The following is a 13972-nucleotide window of genomic DNA, read 5'->3' as shown; positions in this document are numbered from 1 at the left end:
GAGAAAAACAACTTTTTTTCCCCAAAATATTTTACTTATTTATTTTTAGAGAGAGGTGAAGCCAGAGAGAGAGGGAGACAGGAACATCTATCGGTTGCTTCTGTAAGCCCCCTGCCTAGGGACCAAACCCACAACCCAGGCATGTGCCCTGACTGGGAATTGAACCAGAGACCCTTTGGTCCACAAGCCAGTGCTCAGTCCACTGAGCCACGCCAGCCAGGGCTTACCTACTTATATTTTAGAAGTTAGGAGAATATCTTGTCACCTGGTTTTGCAGTAAATATTGTCCATAGGGTTTCGATTTTACTCTCTGGTTGTTCTTTTTTTTATTTGAGGATTTTGGATTTAAAAATCTATGCTGGTGCTATTATCATCTTCTCAGGAACCAGTCTTCCATATTTTGAAATTTATATGTTGTCTCTGTCTTTCTGAGTAGTGTCTAGCTCTGTCTTTCCATCCCTTAATTTTCGACTGTGTCTAATCTTTGGTTTTTAATGTTTCATTTTTTACTATTTATTTATTAATTGCCTATTTTGTTTGTTAGTTTATTTTTTCCATTAGATTCTACATATAAGTCAGATCATATGGTAATTGTCTTTCTCTTGCTTGTTTCACTTAGCATAATACCCTCTCGGTCCATCCACTATGTTCCAAAACATTCCTTCTTCTTCTTATTTTTTAAATATATCGCTTATCGTTGTTTTTTTCCATGCCATTTAGGCCCCTTATACTGCCCTGCCACCAGCAGTCACCACACTGTTCATGTCCATGAGTCCTTTTTTCTTTTGCCCATCCCCTCCACCCCCTAACTTCCTCCACCCCAGCTGTCATCCTGCTCTGCATCTATGAGTCTGTGCCCATTTTCCTTGTTAGTTCACTTTGTTCACTAGATTCCACACATGAGGGAAATCATATAGTATTTGTCTTTCTCAGACTGGCTTGTGTCAGTTAGCTTAATGTTCTCCATCCACAATCTCTCAAAGAGTAAAATTTTCTTCTCTTTTAGGGCTGAGCAGTGTTCTATTATGTAAGTGTCCCATAGTTGTTTTATCCACTCATCTACTTACTGACAGACACTTGGGCTGCTTCTATATCTTGGCGATTGCAAATAACGCTGCACTGAACATAAGGGTGCTTATGTTCTTTTGAGTTAGTGTTTTGGGTTCCTTTGGATATATTCCCAGAAGTGGGACAGCTGGGTCAGAAGGCAGATCCATTTTTAATTTTTTGAGGTATCTCCATGCTGCTTTCCACAGTGGCTGCACCAGTCTGAATTTCCAACAACAGTGCAAAAAACGGTCCCCCTCTCTCCACATCCTCCCCAACACTTGTTGTTTGTTGATTTATTGATGACAGCCATTCTGACAGGTGTGAGATGATATCTTATTGTGGTTTTAATTTGCTTTTCTCTGAGGATTAGTGACACTGAGCATCGTCCCATATGTCTATTGGCCATATGTTTGTCCTCTTTGGAGAAGCGTCTATTCAGGTCCTTTGCCCATTTTTTTAACCGGGTTGTTTGTGTTTTGGGGGTTAAGTTTCATAAGTTCTTTATAAATTTTGGATATTAATCATTTATCAGATGTATCAGGGAATATGATCTCCCAGTCTATGGGTTGTCTTTTTATTTTGTTGATGATTTCCTTTGCTATGTAAAATCTTTCTAGTGTGATGTAATACCATTTTTTTTCTTTTGTTTCCCTTCCCTGGGGAGATATAGCTGATAAAATATTGCTATGAGCAATGTCTGAGATTTTGCGGCCTATGTTTTCTTCTATGGTTTTTATGGTTTGGGGTCTAACATTGAGGTCTTTGATCCATTTTGAATTTATTCTTGCATGTGGTGTGTGAGAAGGTGGTGTAGTTTCATTTCTTTGGACATGTCTGTCCAGTTTTCCCAACACCATTTATTGAATAAACTATCTTTAGTCCATTGTATGTACTTGCTTCCTCTTTCCAATATGAGTTGACTGTAATGGCGTGGGTTTATTTCTGGACCCTCTATTCCATTCCATCGGTGTATGTGTCTGTTTTTATGCCAGTACCATGTTGTTTGGATTACTATGGCCTTATAGTATCGTTTCATACTAGGTAGTGTGACTCCTCCAACTTCGTTCTTTTTCAGGATCACTGTTGCAGTGTGGGGCTTTTTGTGGTTCCATATAAATTTTTAAATATTTGTTACAGTTCTGTGAAATATGTCATTGGAATCTTTTTTTTTTTTTTTTACATTTTCTACCTATCATTTATGCTACTTATTCTCTGTACCTTTTCCCCCTCTCTCCCCCTCCTACTCCCCTCCTGATAACCCTCCATGTGATCTCCATTTCTGTGATTCTGTTCCTGTTCTAGTTGTTTGCTTAATTTGTTTTATTTTAGGTGTGGTTGTCAATAACTGTGAGTTTGTTGTCATTTTACTGTTTGTATTTTTGATCTTCTTTTTCTTAGATAAGTCCCTTTAATATTTCATAGAATAAGGGCTAGGTGATGATGAACTCCTTTAACTTGATCTTATCTGGGAAGCATTTCATCTGCCCTTCCATTCTAGACGATAGCTTTGCTGAGGAGAGTAATCAGGGATGTAGGTCCTTGCCTTTCACGACTTTGAATACTTCTTTCCAGCCCTTTTTTGCCTGCAAGGTCTCTGTTGAGAAATCAGCTGATAGCCCTATGGGCACTCCTTTATAGGGAATTGTCTCCTTTTCTCTTGCTGCTTTTAAGATTCTTGCGTTATCTTTAGTCTTGAGCAATGTGTTTATGATGTTCCTTGGTGTGTTCCTCGTTGGGTGGAACTTCTTTGGGACTCTTTGAGCTTCCTGGACATCCTGGAAGTCTATTTCCTTTGCCAGATTGGGGGAGTTCTTCTTTATTATTTGTTCAAATAAATTTTCCACTTGTTGCTTTTCCTCTTCTTTTTCTGATACCCCTATGATTCAGATGTTGGAACATTTAAAAATGTCCTGGAGGTTCCTAAGCCTCTCCTCATTTTTATGAATTCTTGCTTCTTCATTCTGTTCTGGTTGAATGTTTCTTACTTCTTTCTGGTCCACAACATCGATTTGAGTCCCATTTCCTTCCCGTCCCTGTTGGTTCCCAGTACATTTCCCTTATTTCACTTGCATAGCCTTCCTTTTTCCATCTAATTTGTGACCATATTCCACCAGTTCTATGAGCATCCTGATTACCAGTGTTTTGAACTGTGTATCTGATAGGTTGGCTGTCTCTTCACTGCTTAGTTGTATTTTTTTCTAGAGCTTTGATCTGTTCTTTCCTTTGGGCCTTGTTTTTTGTTTGTTTGTTTGTTTGTTTGTGTCTTGTCGTGCCTGTTACTGTAGTAAGGAGCAGAGCATTAAGTATTTGCCAGGGCAGGGTAACCCAGATGGCTGCCTTGTGGTGCTGCATGTGGGGGAGGGGTCTGAGAGGGAATAATGGCGCTTGCTCTGCTCTCTGCGGGATTTCAGCCACTCCCCCTCTACCCACAAGCAAATTGGCCCCTTCTGGTGCTGGTTCCCAGGTGGGTGGGTTTGTGTACATTCCAGGACCCTGTTGGTCTCTCCAATGAACCCTCCCGTGAGGCTGGGAGTTTCTCCCACTGCTGCCTCAACCCCCACCGATCAGAGGTTTGAGGCTTTACTTCTCCACCCTGGAACCCTGGGTTGTTTCGATCTGCATCGCTCCTTAGTTGTTCCTCCCGGCACGGGAATGTGGGACCACCCCAGACCTCCAGCCACCACCTTGCTGCAAGTCCTCTCCACCCAGCTGCTGGTCTCTGCCCCTCCTACTGGTCTGGGTGAATGTTTCTCCTTTAACTCCTTGGTTGTCGGACTTCCACACAGTTTGATTTTCTGGCAGTTCTAGTTATGTTTTGTTTTTAAATTTGTCGTTGTCCTTCTTTTGCTTGTGTGAAGAGCCAAAGTGTATCTATCTATGCCTCCTTCTTGGCCAGAACCCTTTATCCATTTTTAATTGAATTGTGGCTTCTTTGGTATTGAGTTGTGTAAGTTCTTTATAAATTTGGATGTTAACCCGTTATCACATGTATCATTGGCAAATATGTTCTCCCACTTGGTGGGTTTTCTTTTTATTTTGTGGATGGTTTCCTTTGCTGTGCAAAAAACTTTTTAGTTTGCTGTAGTCCCATTTGTTTTTATTTTTCATTGGTTTCTCTTGCCTGTTTTTCACTTCTATAACTCATTCTATTTTGTTCTTTTACAGCCCTGCTTGGTTATTCTTGATAGTTTCTGGATGGCTACTGACACTTTTTTTCAAAAGATTTTATTTATTTATTTTTAGAGAGAAGGGAAAGGAGAGACAAAGAGAGGGAGCGAAGCATCAATGTGTGTTTACCTCTTTTTTTTAACACTTTAAAATCTTTTATTTTATTGATTATGCCATTATAGTTGTTCTATTCCCCCCCCTTCATTCCCCTCCACCCTGCACCCCCCCACCCTCACCATTCCCCCCTTTAGTTTATGACCATGTATCTCAAGTTCTTCAGATTCTATATTTCCCATACTATTCTTGCGCCCCCTATCGTTTTTCTACCTACTGTCTATGCTACTTATTTTCTGTACCTTCTCCCCCCTTCTCCTCCTCCCGCTCCCCTGTTGCTAACCCTCCTTGAGATCTTCATTTCTATGTTTCCACTCCTGATCTAGCTGTCCTTTTAGTTTGCTTTTGTTGTTTTAGTTTGTGGTTGTTAATAACTGTGAATTTGCTCTCTTTCACTGTTCATCTTTTTTATCTTCTTTTTCTTAGGTAAGTCCCTTTAACATTTCATATAATAAGGGCTTGGTGATGATGAACTCCTTGAATTTGATCTTATCTCAGAAGCACTTTATCTGTCCTTCCATTCTAAATGAAAGTTTTGCTGGATAGAGCAATCTTGGTTGTAGGTCTTTGGATTTCATGACTTGGAATACTTCTTTCCAGCCCCTTCTTGCTTGCAAGCTCTCTTTGAGAAATCCACTGACAGTCTGATGGGAAGTCCTTTGTGGGTGACTGTCCCCTTATCTCTTGCTGCTTCTAGGATTCTCTCCTTCATTTGCATCTTGGCTAATGTAATGATGATGTGCCTTGGTGTGTTCCTTCTTGGGTCCAACTTCTTTGAGACACTCTGAGCTTCCTGGACTTTCTGGAAGTCTATTTCCTTTGTCAGATTGGGGAAGTTCTCCTTTATCATTTGTTCAAATAAGTTTTCCACTGGTGGCTGTTCCTTTCCCCCTTCTGGTACCCCTATAATTCGGATGTTGGAGCGTTTAAAGATGTCCTGGAGGTTCCTAAGTCTCTCCTCTTTTTTTTGAATTCTTGTTTCTTCATATTTTCCTGATTGGCCATTTTTTCCTTCCTTCTGGTCCACTCCCTTGATTTGAGTCCCAGTTTCCTTTTCATCACTGTAGGCTTCCTGTGCAATTCCCTTCATTTCAATTAGTTTTGCCTTCATATGTTCCTCTAATTTGTGACTAAAATCCACCAGTTCTGTGAGCATCCTGATCACCAGTGTTTTGAACTGTGCATCTGAAAGTTAGGCTATTTCTTTGTTGCTTAGAGTTATGGGCTCTGGGGCTTTGAGATCTTCTTGAGCCATTTTTTGGTCTGTTCGATCCGGATAAGTATGAGGAGCAGAGCCTTAGGTGTGCACCAGGTAGGGGCCGCCCAGGTCACTGGGTTGTGAAGCTGTATGTGGGGGCGGGGTCAGAGCAGGGAAATGACGGCCCCCTCTGCTGCCTCCCAGTCCTGTCTCACCACCCACTCCCTCGCCAGTCTATCTGCACATGAATGTGCGACCACAATCAACCCTGCGCCCTCGCTGGGTCCACCAGTCGCTCACTGGGTCGCTCACTGGGCCCGCCTGTTGCAACCCCACGCCTGGGATCCGTGCGCCTGAGTCCGTCTGACCTAGTTTTCCTGTGCAACTGCTGGCTTCGCCCCTCTTACCCGGTCAGGCTGAAGAATTTGTTGTTATCAGACTTCTGAAAAGTTCAATTGTCTGTGTTCTGGCTGTGTTTTCTGTTGCTAATATTTTGTTGTCTCTAAACTTGGTTGTGTGAGAAGGCACGGCACATCCACCTATGCCTCCATCTTGGTGGAAGTCTGTGTGTGTTTACCTCTTGTACGCTCCATCTGAGGACATGGCCTGCACACTAGGCGTTTGCCCTAACTGGGAATAGAACTGGTGGTCCTTTGCTTCACAGCCCGGCGCTCAATCCACACCAGCCAGGGCTGGCTGCTGATGCTTTGAATGTTGTCAGTGTTTTTGTATTTCTTTAAGCACATAAGCATGGTTATTTTACATTCTGTCCGATAATTCCAATATTTGAAGCTAGCCTCTATTGTTTGTGCTGCTTCCTGTTCATGGTACCTCGTTTCTTTTTGTGTTTTGTGAGCTTCCATTTTCTTTGGAAATTTATTTGTGGGGATGTTTTACGGCCTGTGTTGACGATAGGTCATGGATGATATATGGTAGCATTTTTGTCCCTTTTTGTTTATTTTTAATATAGAAAGCATTAAACTATGCTTCTTCATCTGCAACTTACCTTTTTCCCACCGTAATGCGACAGTATGTCATAGTGCTGTCATTGAAGTGGTTGTAATGAATTGCCCTTTGCCTTGACCTCTGGGAAATGTAGGTGTATCCTGAGCTTGAAGATCAGAGAGCTTGTCTACCATCGGGATCTTTTCTGACTTGTTCTTCAGACAACACCATTCGCTTCTGGAACATGGATAGCAACCCTGACTCTCCCTGGCAGAAAAACATCTTCAGTAAAGTGAGTACCTTCACCGTGAACCATCTTTTAGGAAAAACAAAGACCTACTTAAAGCTAGAACCTTGAGGCAGGAGGGAGTCTTATAGAATCTTGCTGTCAGGCTTCACTAGGGGGCAAGAACCAGGAACCAGGAACCAGTGCAAGTTACTCTCTGCTACCCTCTCTCTTGTTTCTCCCTGTCTCCCTCTGTTTCCGCGTAGTGCAGGTCTCTCTACTAGTCAGCAGCTGCTGTCCAGGTGTGTCTACACAGCCACTCTAGGCAACCTGGCATACTCAACAGAAGAGAAGTTTCTGCCCAAGTCTTGAGCTGAAGCCCCTTGACAGAGCTCTTTGGTTCATCAACCAAATCATACGAGGGGCTTCCCCTGTGTGGCTAGCTGCTGTGGGTGGGGGTGCTGACAGGACCCCAAAGACAGCCATAACGTGAGGCTGGGGAGGCACTATGCTGAAGAAATGGTCGGTATGGCTAAATCAGTAAAGGAGCTTCTCTGAGGAGCTGAAACCTGAATCATGCACTTATGATTCTGCAGATACTTATTAAGGTCTGTACTAGGTGGGTACATGCTGGGCACCAATCAGTGACTAAGACAGACCCTTCTCCTGTACTTGTGGCACCCACAGTCTAGTGCAGGGAGGCAGAGAGTGAACTAACAACTGCACAAGTTGTGATATAATCACAAGCGTGGTAAGCGGCATGAAAGAAAACTGCAAATTGCTAGTAGGATATACAGGGCCCAGCACACATAACATCCCTTTTTTATTACAAAATCATAAGCATGTAATTCTGTAACATAACACCATCACACTCAAACCCCCCCCATGTGTTTGAGTAGGTGAAATGTTTGAATTAAAACTAAACGTTATCACACCCATGTTATTACCCCACTAACCACACTCAAGCAGGCTTTGCTTCTGCGGGGCCCTGTATCACAGAGTCATCTGATCTTATTTGTGGCATCAGGGGGCAGCTTCCTGGAGGAAGAGACAACTAAGCTGAGAGATATGGAGCATTGGGCGGAGGAAAGAGGAGAGGGGAGAGTGCCCAGCGCCAAAGGAACAGCTTGTGCAAAGGCCATGAGGTGGGAAAGAGCTTAGTGAGTTGGAAAACCTGAGAAGTCAGTGGGGCTGGAACAAAAAAAGGCCCTTAATGCAGGGAGTATGTAGCAGGTACTCCTTTACTATTCCCTTTGCACTGCCTGCCCTCCCTCCCCCACCGCCAATACTGCCATCTTTTCTTCCGTACCTGTGGTATATGTGTTATATTTGGCTGCATAGAAAAGAAAACCTGAAACCAACAGGTAAAAGTTTGGCTTTATGACTCATAAAAATCACCCAGATGTAACCAGTTCAGACTGTTAGGGCAGCTGCAGGAAGGCTCCAAGAGCCTTCTAACTCTCCACTCTGCCGTTTTGAAGGATGGCCCCTATGTCCACCATCCAAAATGGCTGTCAGAGTTCCAGTTATCACATCAGTGAGTCTCAGACTGCAGGAAGGAAGCAGAAGGGTTCCCACTTGCTTTACATTTCACCGACCAGACTTCATTCACGGATCCTCATCTAGCTGCAAGGGGGCCTGGGAAACATAGTTATTATTCTTAGTGGTGAACCTCCCAAGTCAGAACTGGAGTTCTGTTACTAACGAAGAATGGGAGACTGGCTCCCATTCTTGGGATATAAAATTACAGAGGTGTTTCAGACCTTCTCATTGTGCTGACTTCAGCCCTTTCCTTCCTGCAGACGCTACTGAAGGTAGTGTATGTAGAGAATGACATTCAGCATCTGCAGGATATGTCACACTTCCCAGACCGGGGAAGTGAGAGTGGGACACCTGTGGACGTGAAAGCTGGAGTACGAGTCATGCAAGTCAGTCCTGATGGCCAACACTTGGCTTCAGGTGACCGAAGTGGAAATCTGAGGCAAGTGAGCTCTGGTGGGTGTCTAGTGTCCACCTCCCAGCTTGGGCTCGGGTACTCAGGCTGCTGGGGAGGAACCCTGGCCTTTGCACCTGCGGCTACTCATTGGGAATGAGGGGCTGTGAGTAGCAATCCTGTAACCAGCCACCCCTGGGAACTTAAGCGCAGAGTCTTCCCGGTGAGGGTGGATAGTGGGACCTCAACAGCTGAGGTGTGCGAACTTTGCCTAGAGAGTAGGTCAGCGAATTTGCATGACCCTAGGACAGGGTAACACTTTACCAGCTGTGTGGTACCCCTGCCAACCCATCAGAGAAGATGCCAGCTGGAGCTTGTGGGGTCCTGGTAGGCCTGGGAGAGGAGCCAGGAGGATGGGACATTTGAGGGCAGAGGTTTTTCACGATGTTACAGTAGATGCCGACAGCATATGAGCCCTGTCACAGGGACCGGGTTTACGTGGGTGAATGACAGCTGTGACCACCTGGTGCTGGGGCTGTTGAGGGATGGAAAGGACCAGGGGGAAATGGAGAGCATGCCCTCAAAGTTATCGTGTGTCCTCATTGTCCAAGAAGAGCAGGAAGTACAGGGGTTATTTTTCCTGTGAAAATTCTAAGGTTTTTAAAATGCTGACAACTGTTTTGACATCAATCACTGCACAAGACAAACCAAATGTGTCAGTGGGCTGCTCACATTGATAGCACTCCGCCATGAATGGTGAAAGCAGTAACAAGGGCTACATGGGCATAGCACTCTTTCCCCGGGCTGGGCACTGGCCTGATACTATGTGTGTGTCTCAGTCACTGTAGTCCTCTCACTGACCCCCCCCCCCCATGTAAGTGCTGTTATCAGCTCCATTTTCATGTGGGTTAATTGAGGTAAGAGGAGCTAAGTAACTAGGCACAGGCAGAGTAGAGAAACTGGGATGGTTGTCTCTTGTTCCAACCCTGGATGAACAACTCTTGATGTTCGCTTTCACTTGGAGAGAAAGAGAAAAGTCTTAGATTTGAGACTAAGAATGACAGATTGGAATTAGATGTTCCCACCCTTAGGTCCTATTCTTGCATATACCTTCTGACCTCTAACCCCTGACCCCTGCTCCACTCCCCTTCCCCAGGGTTCACTTGTGAAACAGCTTTGCCCTAAGCCTTGTTTTCCCCAGAGGACTGTCCTAGATCTGGCCCATGGAGCCACAGGAGCTGAGTGCTCACTGAGGTACTCCCAGCTTTGGCACTGCTTTCTTTAAGATGGCAGGTTTCTAGATGATAACAGTGGTTTGGTATCACTAAACTACTTCCTGACATCACCTACCTGGCTGTGGCAGAGTGCCTGGGGTGGGAGCGGGAGTGGGAGCAGGGCTGGGAGGGCCCTGCGAGAAGGGTACAGCGGACAGTGTGTTTCTCCCAGGATCCATGAGCTGCACTTCATGGACGAGCTGGTCAAGATGGAGGCCCACGATGCTGAGGTGCTATGCCTGGAGTACTCCAAGCCTGAGACTGGTGAGCCCCTGGCAGGGCGACAGGGGCGGGGGCAGAGGAATGGGCCCCCCTGACAGAGCCATAGACAGGGGTAGTTGGTATCTGCCAGAGCCGTGAGTGACAGCTAGAAGTCCTGTGTTTAGTAAGGGCCCCTGTCTCTGGACCCGGGGACCGAGGTGACTAGGACTCCAGAAAGCAAAACACTGGCAGGCAGGACGGCACTGGACTGACTTACCCTGGTGCCCAGTGCCCCGAGCAGAGCACAGGCTAAAGAGGTGGGTGTCGAATGAGCAAGTGTATAAATGAGTTCATCCTCTGCTAGGGAAGGTAGATTGACAGTGAAACTTGCTTAATGCCTACAGAAAAATTACGAGAATATTATAGTGAATACCCACGTGCTCTTTACCCAGAGCCCCCAAGTTTTTTTTCTTTTAAAACCTATCTGACCCTGTGACTGTGTAATGAGTTCATCTGCTTCTTCTCTCTTCATCTCTGTGTTTCTGTGTGTACATACACGCACATAACACGGTCACAGCACATACATTCTCTTCTTTTCATTTGCTGAACTATTTGAGTGTAAATTGCAGGCATGACGCCCATTCACCCTTAAGTGCTTTTGTCGGCATTTCCTCAGAGTGGGGACAACTGTTTACATAACCACAGGGCTTATCAAATGTGGGAATTTTACTTTGATGCTATGCCATCCTCTGTCTTATGGTCCTTACGTTTTGCCAGTTGTCCCAATATTGTCCTTTTAGCGCCTTTGTTTTTCTAATCCAGGTTCCCACCTTCGTTGTCCTGGCTCTTTTGTCACTTTTATTCTGGAACGTTTCTATACACTTAATTTGTCTTTATGACTTTGGCTTTCTGCAGAGTGTAGACCAGTCATTTTATAGAATTTCCTTCCATTTTGGTGTGTCTGTTTGTTTTCCTCATAATCTGATTTCAACGATACAGTCTTGGTAGGAACATAACAGAGGGAGAGCTGTGTCCTCATATGTTAATGATCTTTCCCACGCTCTTCTTTCCTTCTTCCTTCCTCTGCACCTCCTGTCCCACCAAACTTTCTTTAAATTTCTCTTCATTCAGTATACCTTTCCTGAGCTCTCTTCCACCTCAGGTCATATGTTAGGTCTCAGAAGTACCAGGTGACCAGTGCAGGCACTGTCCGAGGGGGCCATCAGGGAAGGCCTAGGGGTAGAAGGAAGTGTGGCAGTGGGTAGGTAGTCAGTAGGGCCCAGACAAGGCCCCTGCAGCCAGAGCTCAGGGAGTAAAGGGGCAGTGTTTTCAGGAGGTGGAGAAGTTGTCAGGACTTCACATGGCATGCTAAGGAATTGGACTTGGTAGGAAGGAGTGCTGGGCTCTGCTAGGATGTCTGCTGTGGGCACAAGTGAAGGAACATCCAGGTGTACCCGAGATTAATGCTCCCTGAACTGGTGGCACGGGATGTGAAATGCCAGGGTTTGGGGGCTCTGGAGAAAGATTACACAGAGCTGAGGGAGTGCCCCCCTTCTGGGTTTGGGGCAAGCTAGTGGAAATTGTGGAACCAAAGACCCCTTCTTCAAGACTTGGAAAGCTTGGCTGTGCTGTTCTCCAGGAGGCCAATGCATCAAGTAGCCTCCGGGGAACCCAGGACCACTCTTTCTACTCACAGGGTTGACCTTGCTGGCCTCAGCCAGTAGGGATCGACTGATCCATGTGCTGAACGTGGAGAAGAGCTACAGCCTGGAGCAGACCCTGGATGACCATTCCTCCTCCATCACGGCCATCAAGTTTGCAGGTGAGCCCCTTCCTTCCCACTTCCAGTGCCTCCTTAGATGTGTTCCTTTGGCAACAGTAAAAACTCTCTTTAGCTTAAACAAAAAAAAAAAAAAGAAGAAGAAGAGGAAGAAAAAAGGGAGAAGCAAGCTCTGGATTTGGGCACAGCTGCATCCAAAGGTTCAATTTTTTAAATGATCAGGACTCTCTCCTCTGTTAGATGTGCCTTTCTCTGCAGGACAGGATCGTGGTTGTCACTGGGCCACTGCAAAGAGATTTTCCCTTTTCCTATTCATTTTGGCCAAGACTGGGAGCTGACTTTCCTTTTGCTGGTTTGAGGCACCTGCTCTTTCCAGAAGAGTTAGCAATGCCAGGGCTTTGGGGCGTTCTCTCTGGCCAGGTTCTGGTGCCCAGCCACTGCCTACCTCCACTGCTGATCTAGGAGGACTGGCATTAGATGAGTGCTGGTCCCCCAAGAGAAATCAAGGTGCCAATCTTGTGAGAGGGCAGGATGGGTACTGGTGGTTTGGCAGTGACCATTGCTGGAGGCCAGTTCTTTGCTGGGGTATTATCCTTGTACCATCCCAGCAGATATCCCCTTCCTTACCCCATGTTACAGCCAGTCACACAGCTAGTAGGTACAGGCCTAGGATCTTACCTAAGGCTGTTCTCCAAAGTCTGCACTCCACCAGGTCATCAAGGGGATTCCTCCAAGACTGAAAAGATTCCGTATGTAGATCCCTGGCCCCAAGGGTTCCCAAGGGGAGGCGAGGGAAGGCCCTGCGGGGTGCAACTGATCAGAACCCAAGAACATGTTCAAAACTATGTTTAAGAGGATTATATTCATGGGAAGGATAATACATTCATGCACGGTAAGTTCTTGACTGTGAAGTGTTTTTCACGTATAATTTTGTGACTGAGAATGTATTAATGTCTCTTGGACCTCCCCACTCCCTGCCCTGCCTCTCTCTGGCTAAGGTGATAGGGAGCTGGGAAAAAAAATAAGTTCATAGTGCTTGATGTGTCTTGATGAGTCTTGATGAAGGCCTAACAAAAACTGATCAGCTAAAACTTCTCAGACATCCTTAAAGACCTGTTTGGCCCTGGCCTGTGTGGCTCGGTGGGTTGGAGCGTCATCCCATGACTGGAGGGTTGCAGGTTTGATTCCCGGTTGAGGCACATAGCTAGGCTGTGGGTTCCATCCCTGGTCGGGGCACATACCTAGGGTGTGAGTTCAGTCCCTGATCCAGGCATGTGCAATCTCCCATTTGGGCTCTCTCACATTAATGTTTCTCTCTCTCCCTTCCTAAGCAATGAAAAAGTGTCCTTGAGTGAGGATAAATAATAATAATTTTTTAAAAAGATGTTCATTCCATTGGCTAGAGGAAGTTAGAGCAAATCTGGCAGTTTGGCCCCAGTGACCTCACCTTTAACGAATGGTCTAGATCCAAGAGAGGTGGTGACGGGCTCAGGGGATGGCCCGGAAGTTGGTCCTTTGGGGCACCTTCTGAAGGGTGTACGCCTTCGTTAGAGCCCCAGCCAGCCTGAGAGGATGCAGCTCCTAAACCCGGCTCCTGATTGCTTTGCTCTGCTGGGCTGGCTCACTCGGGAGTTGTGCTCGAACCGGTGACAGTCAGCATAAACCGGGCACCCGTCGGTCCAAACCTGTCTGAAGCTGCCCTGCTAGATAAGGATGTGGGCTTTTAACTCTTTTCTGTGCAGCATATCCAAAAAGCGAATACAGAACGTAGGTTGCCGAGTACAGTCGTGCACCACGTGACGTTTCGGTCACTGACAGGCTGCCTGTACTAAGGCGGTCCCGTGACATTATAGTGCAGCTGAAAATCTCCTATCACCACGTGACATCGTAGCCGACGTAGTGTCACAGTGCAGCACAGGTCGTGGCACTCGTGTATTTGTGGCAATGCTGACGCAAGCAAACCCGTGCTGCCAGTCATACAAAAGTACAGCACATGTGATTGCATACAGTACGTAATACTTGATGATAGTAATAACCAAATATGTTACTGGTTCGTGTATTTGCTGTGCCTCTAATCATCATT

General features: G+C 45.8%; 1 protein-coding gene across 1 annotated transcript in view; it reads left to right on the top strand.

Annotated features, from left to right (window-relative positions):
• LOC119038347 (WD repeat-containing protein 62) overlaps positions 1-13972 on the top strand; it is a 37725-nt gene that overhangs the window by 5142 nt on the left and 18611 nt on the right. Inside the window, exons 4-7 of the mRNA XM_053666778.1 lie at positions 6630-6767; positions 8504-8682; positions 10081-10172; positions 11806-11931. Coding sequence (XP_053522753.1) covers positions 6630-6767; positions 8504-8682; positions 10081-10172; positions 11806-11931 — 535 coding nt within the window. The remainder of the gene's footprint in view (positions 1-6629; positions 6768-8503; positions 8683-10080; positions 10173-11805; positions 11932-13972) is intronic.

The sequence above is a fragment of the Artibeus jamaicensis genome, unplaced genomic scaffold (assembly GCF_021234435.1).
Source record: "Artibeus jamaicensis isolate MK-2021 breed Jamaican fruit bat unplaced genomic scaffold, CSHL_Jam_final contig_464, whole genome shotgun sequence".
Classification (NCBI taxonomy): domain Eukaryota; kingdom Metazoa; phylum Chordata; class Mammalia; order Chiroptera; family Phyllostomidae; genus Artibeus; species Artibeus jamaicensis.
This window is presented reverse-complemented; position numbering and strand designations above follow the sequence as displayed.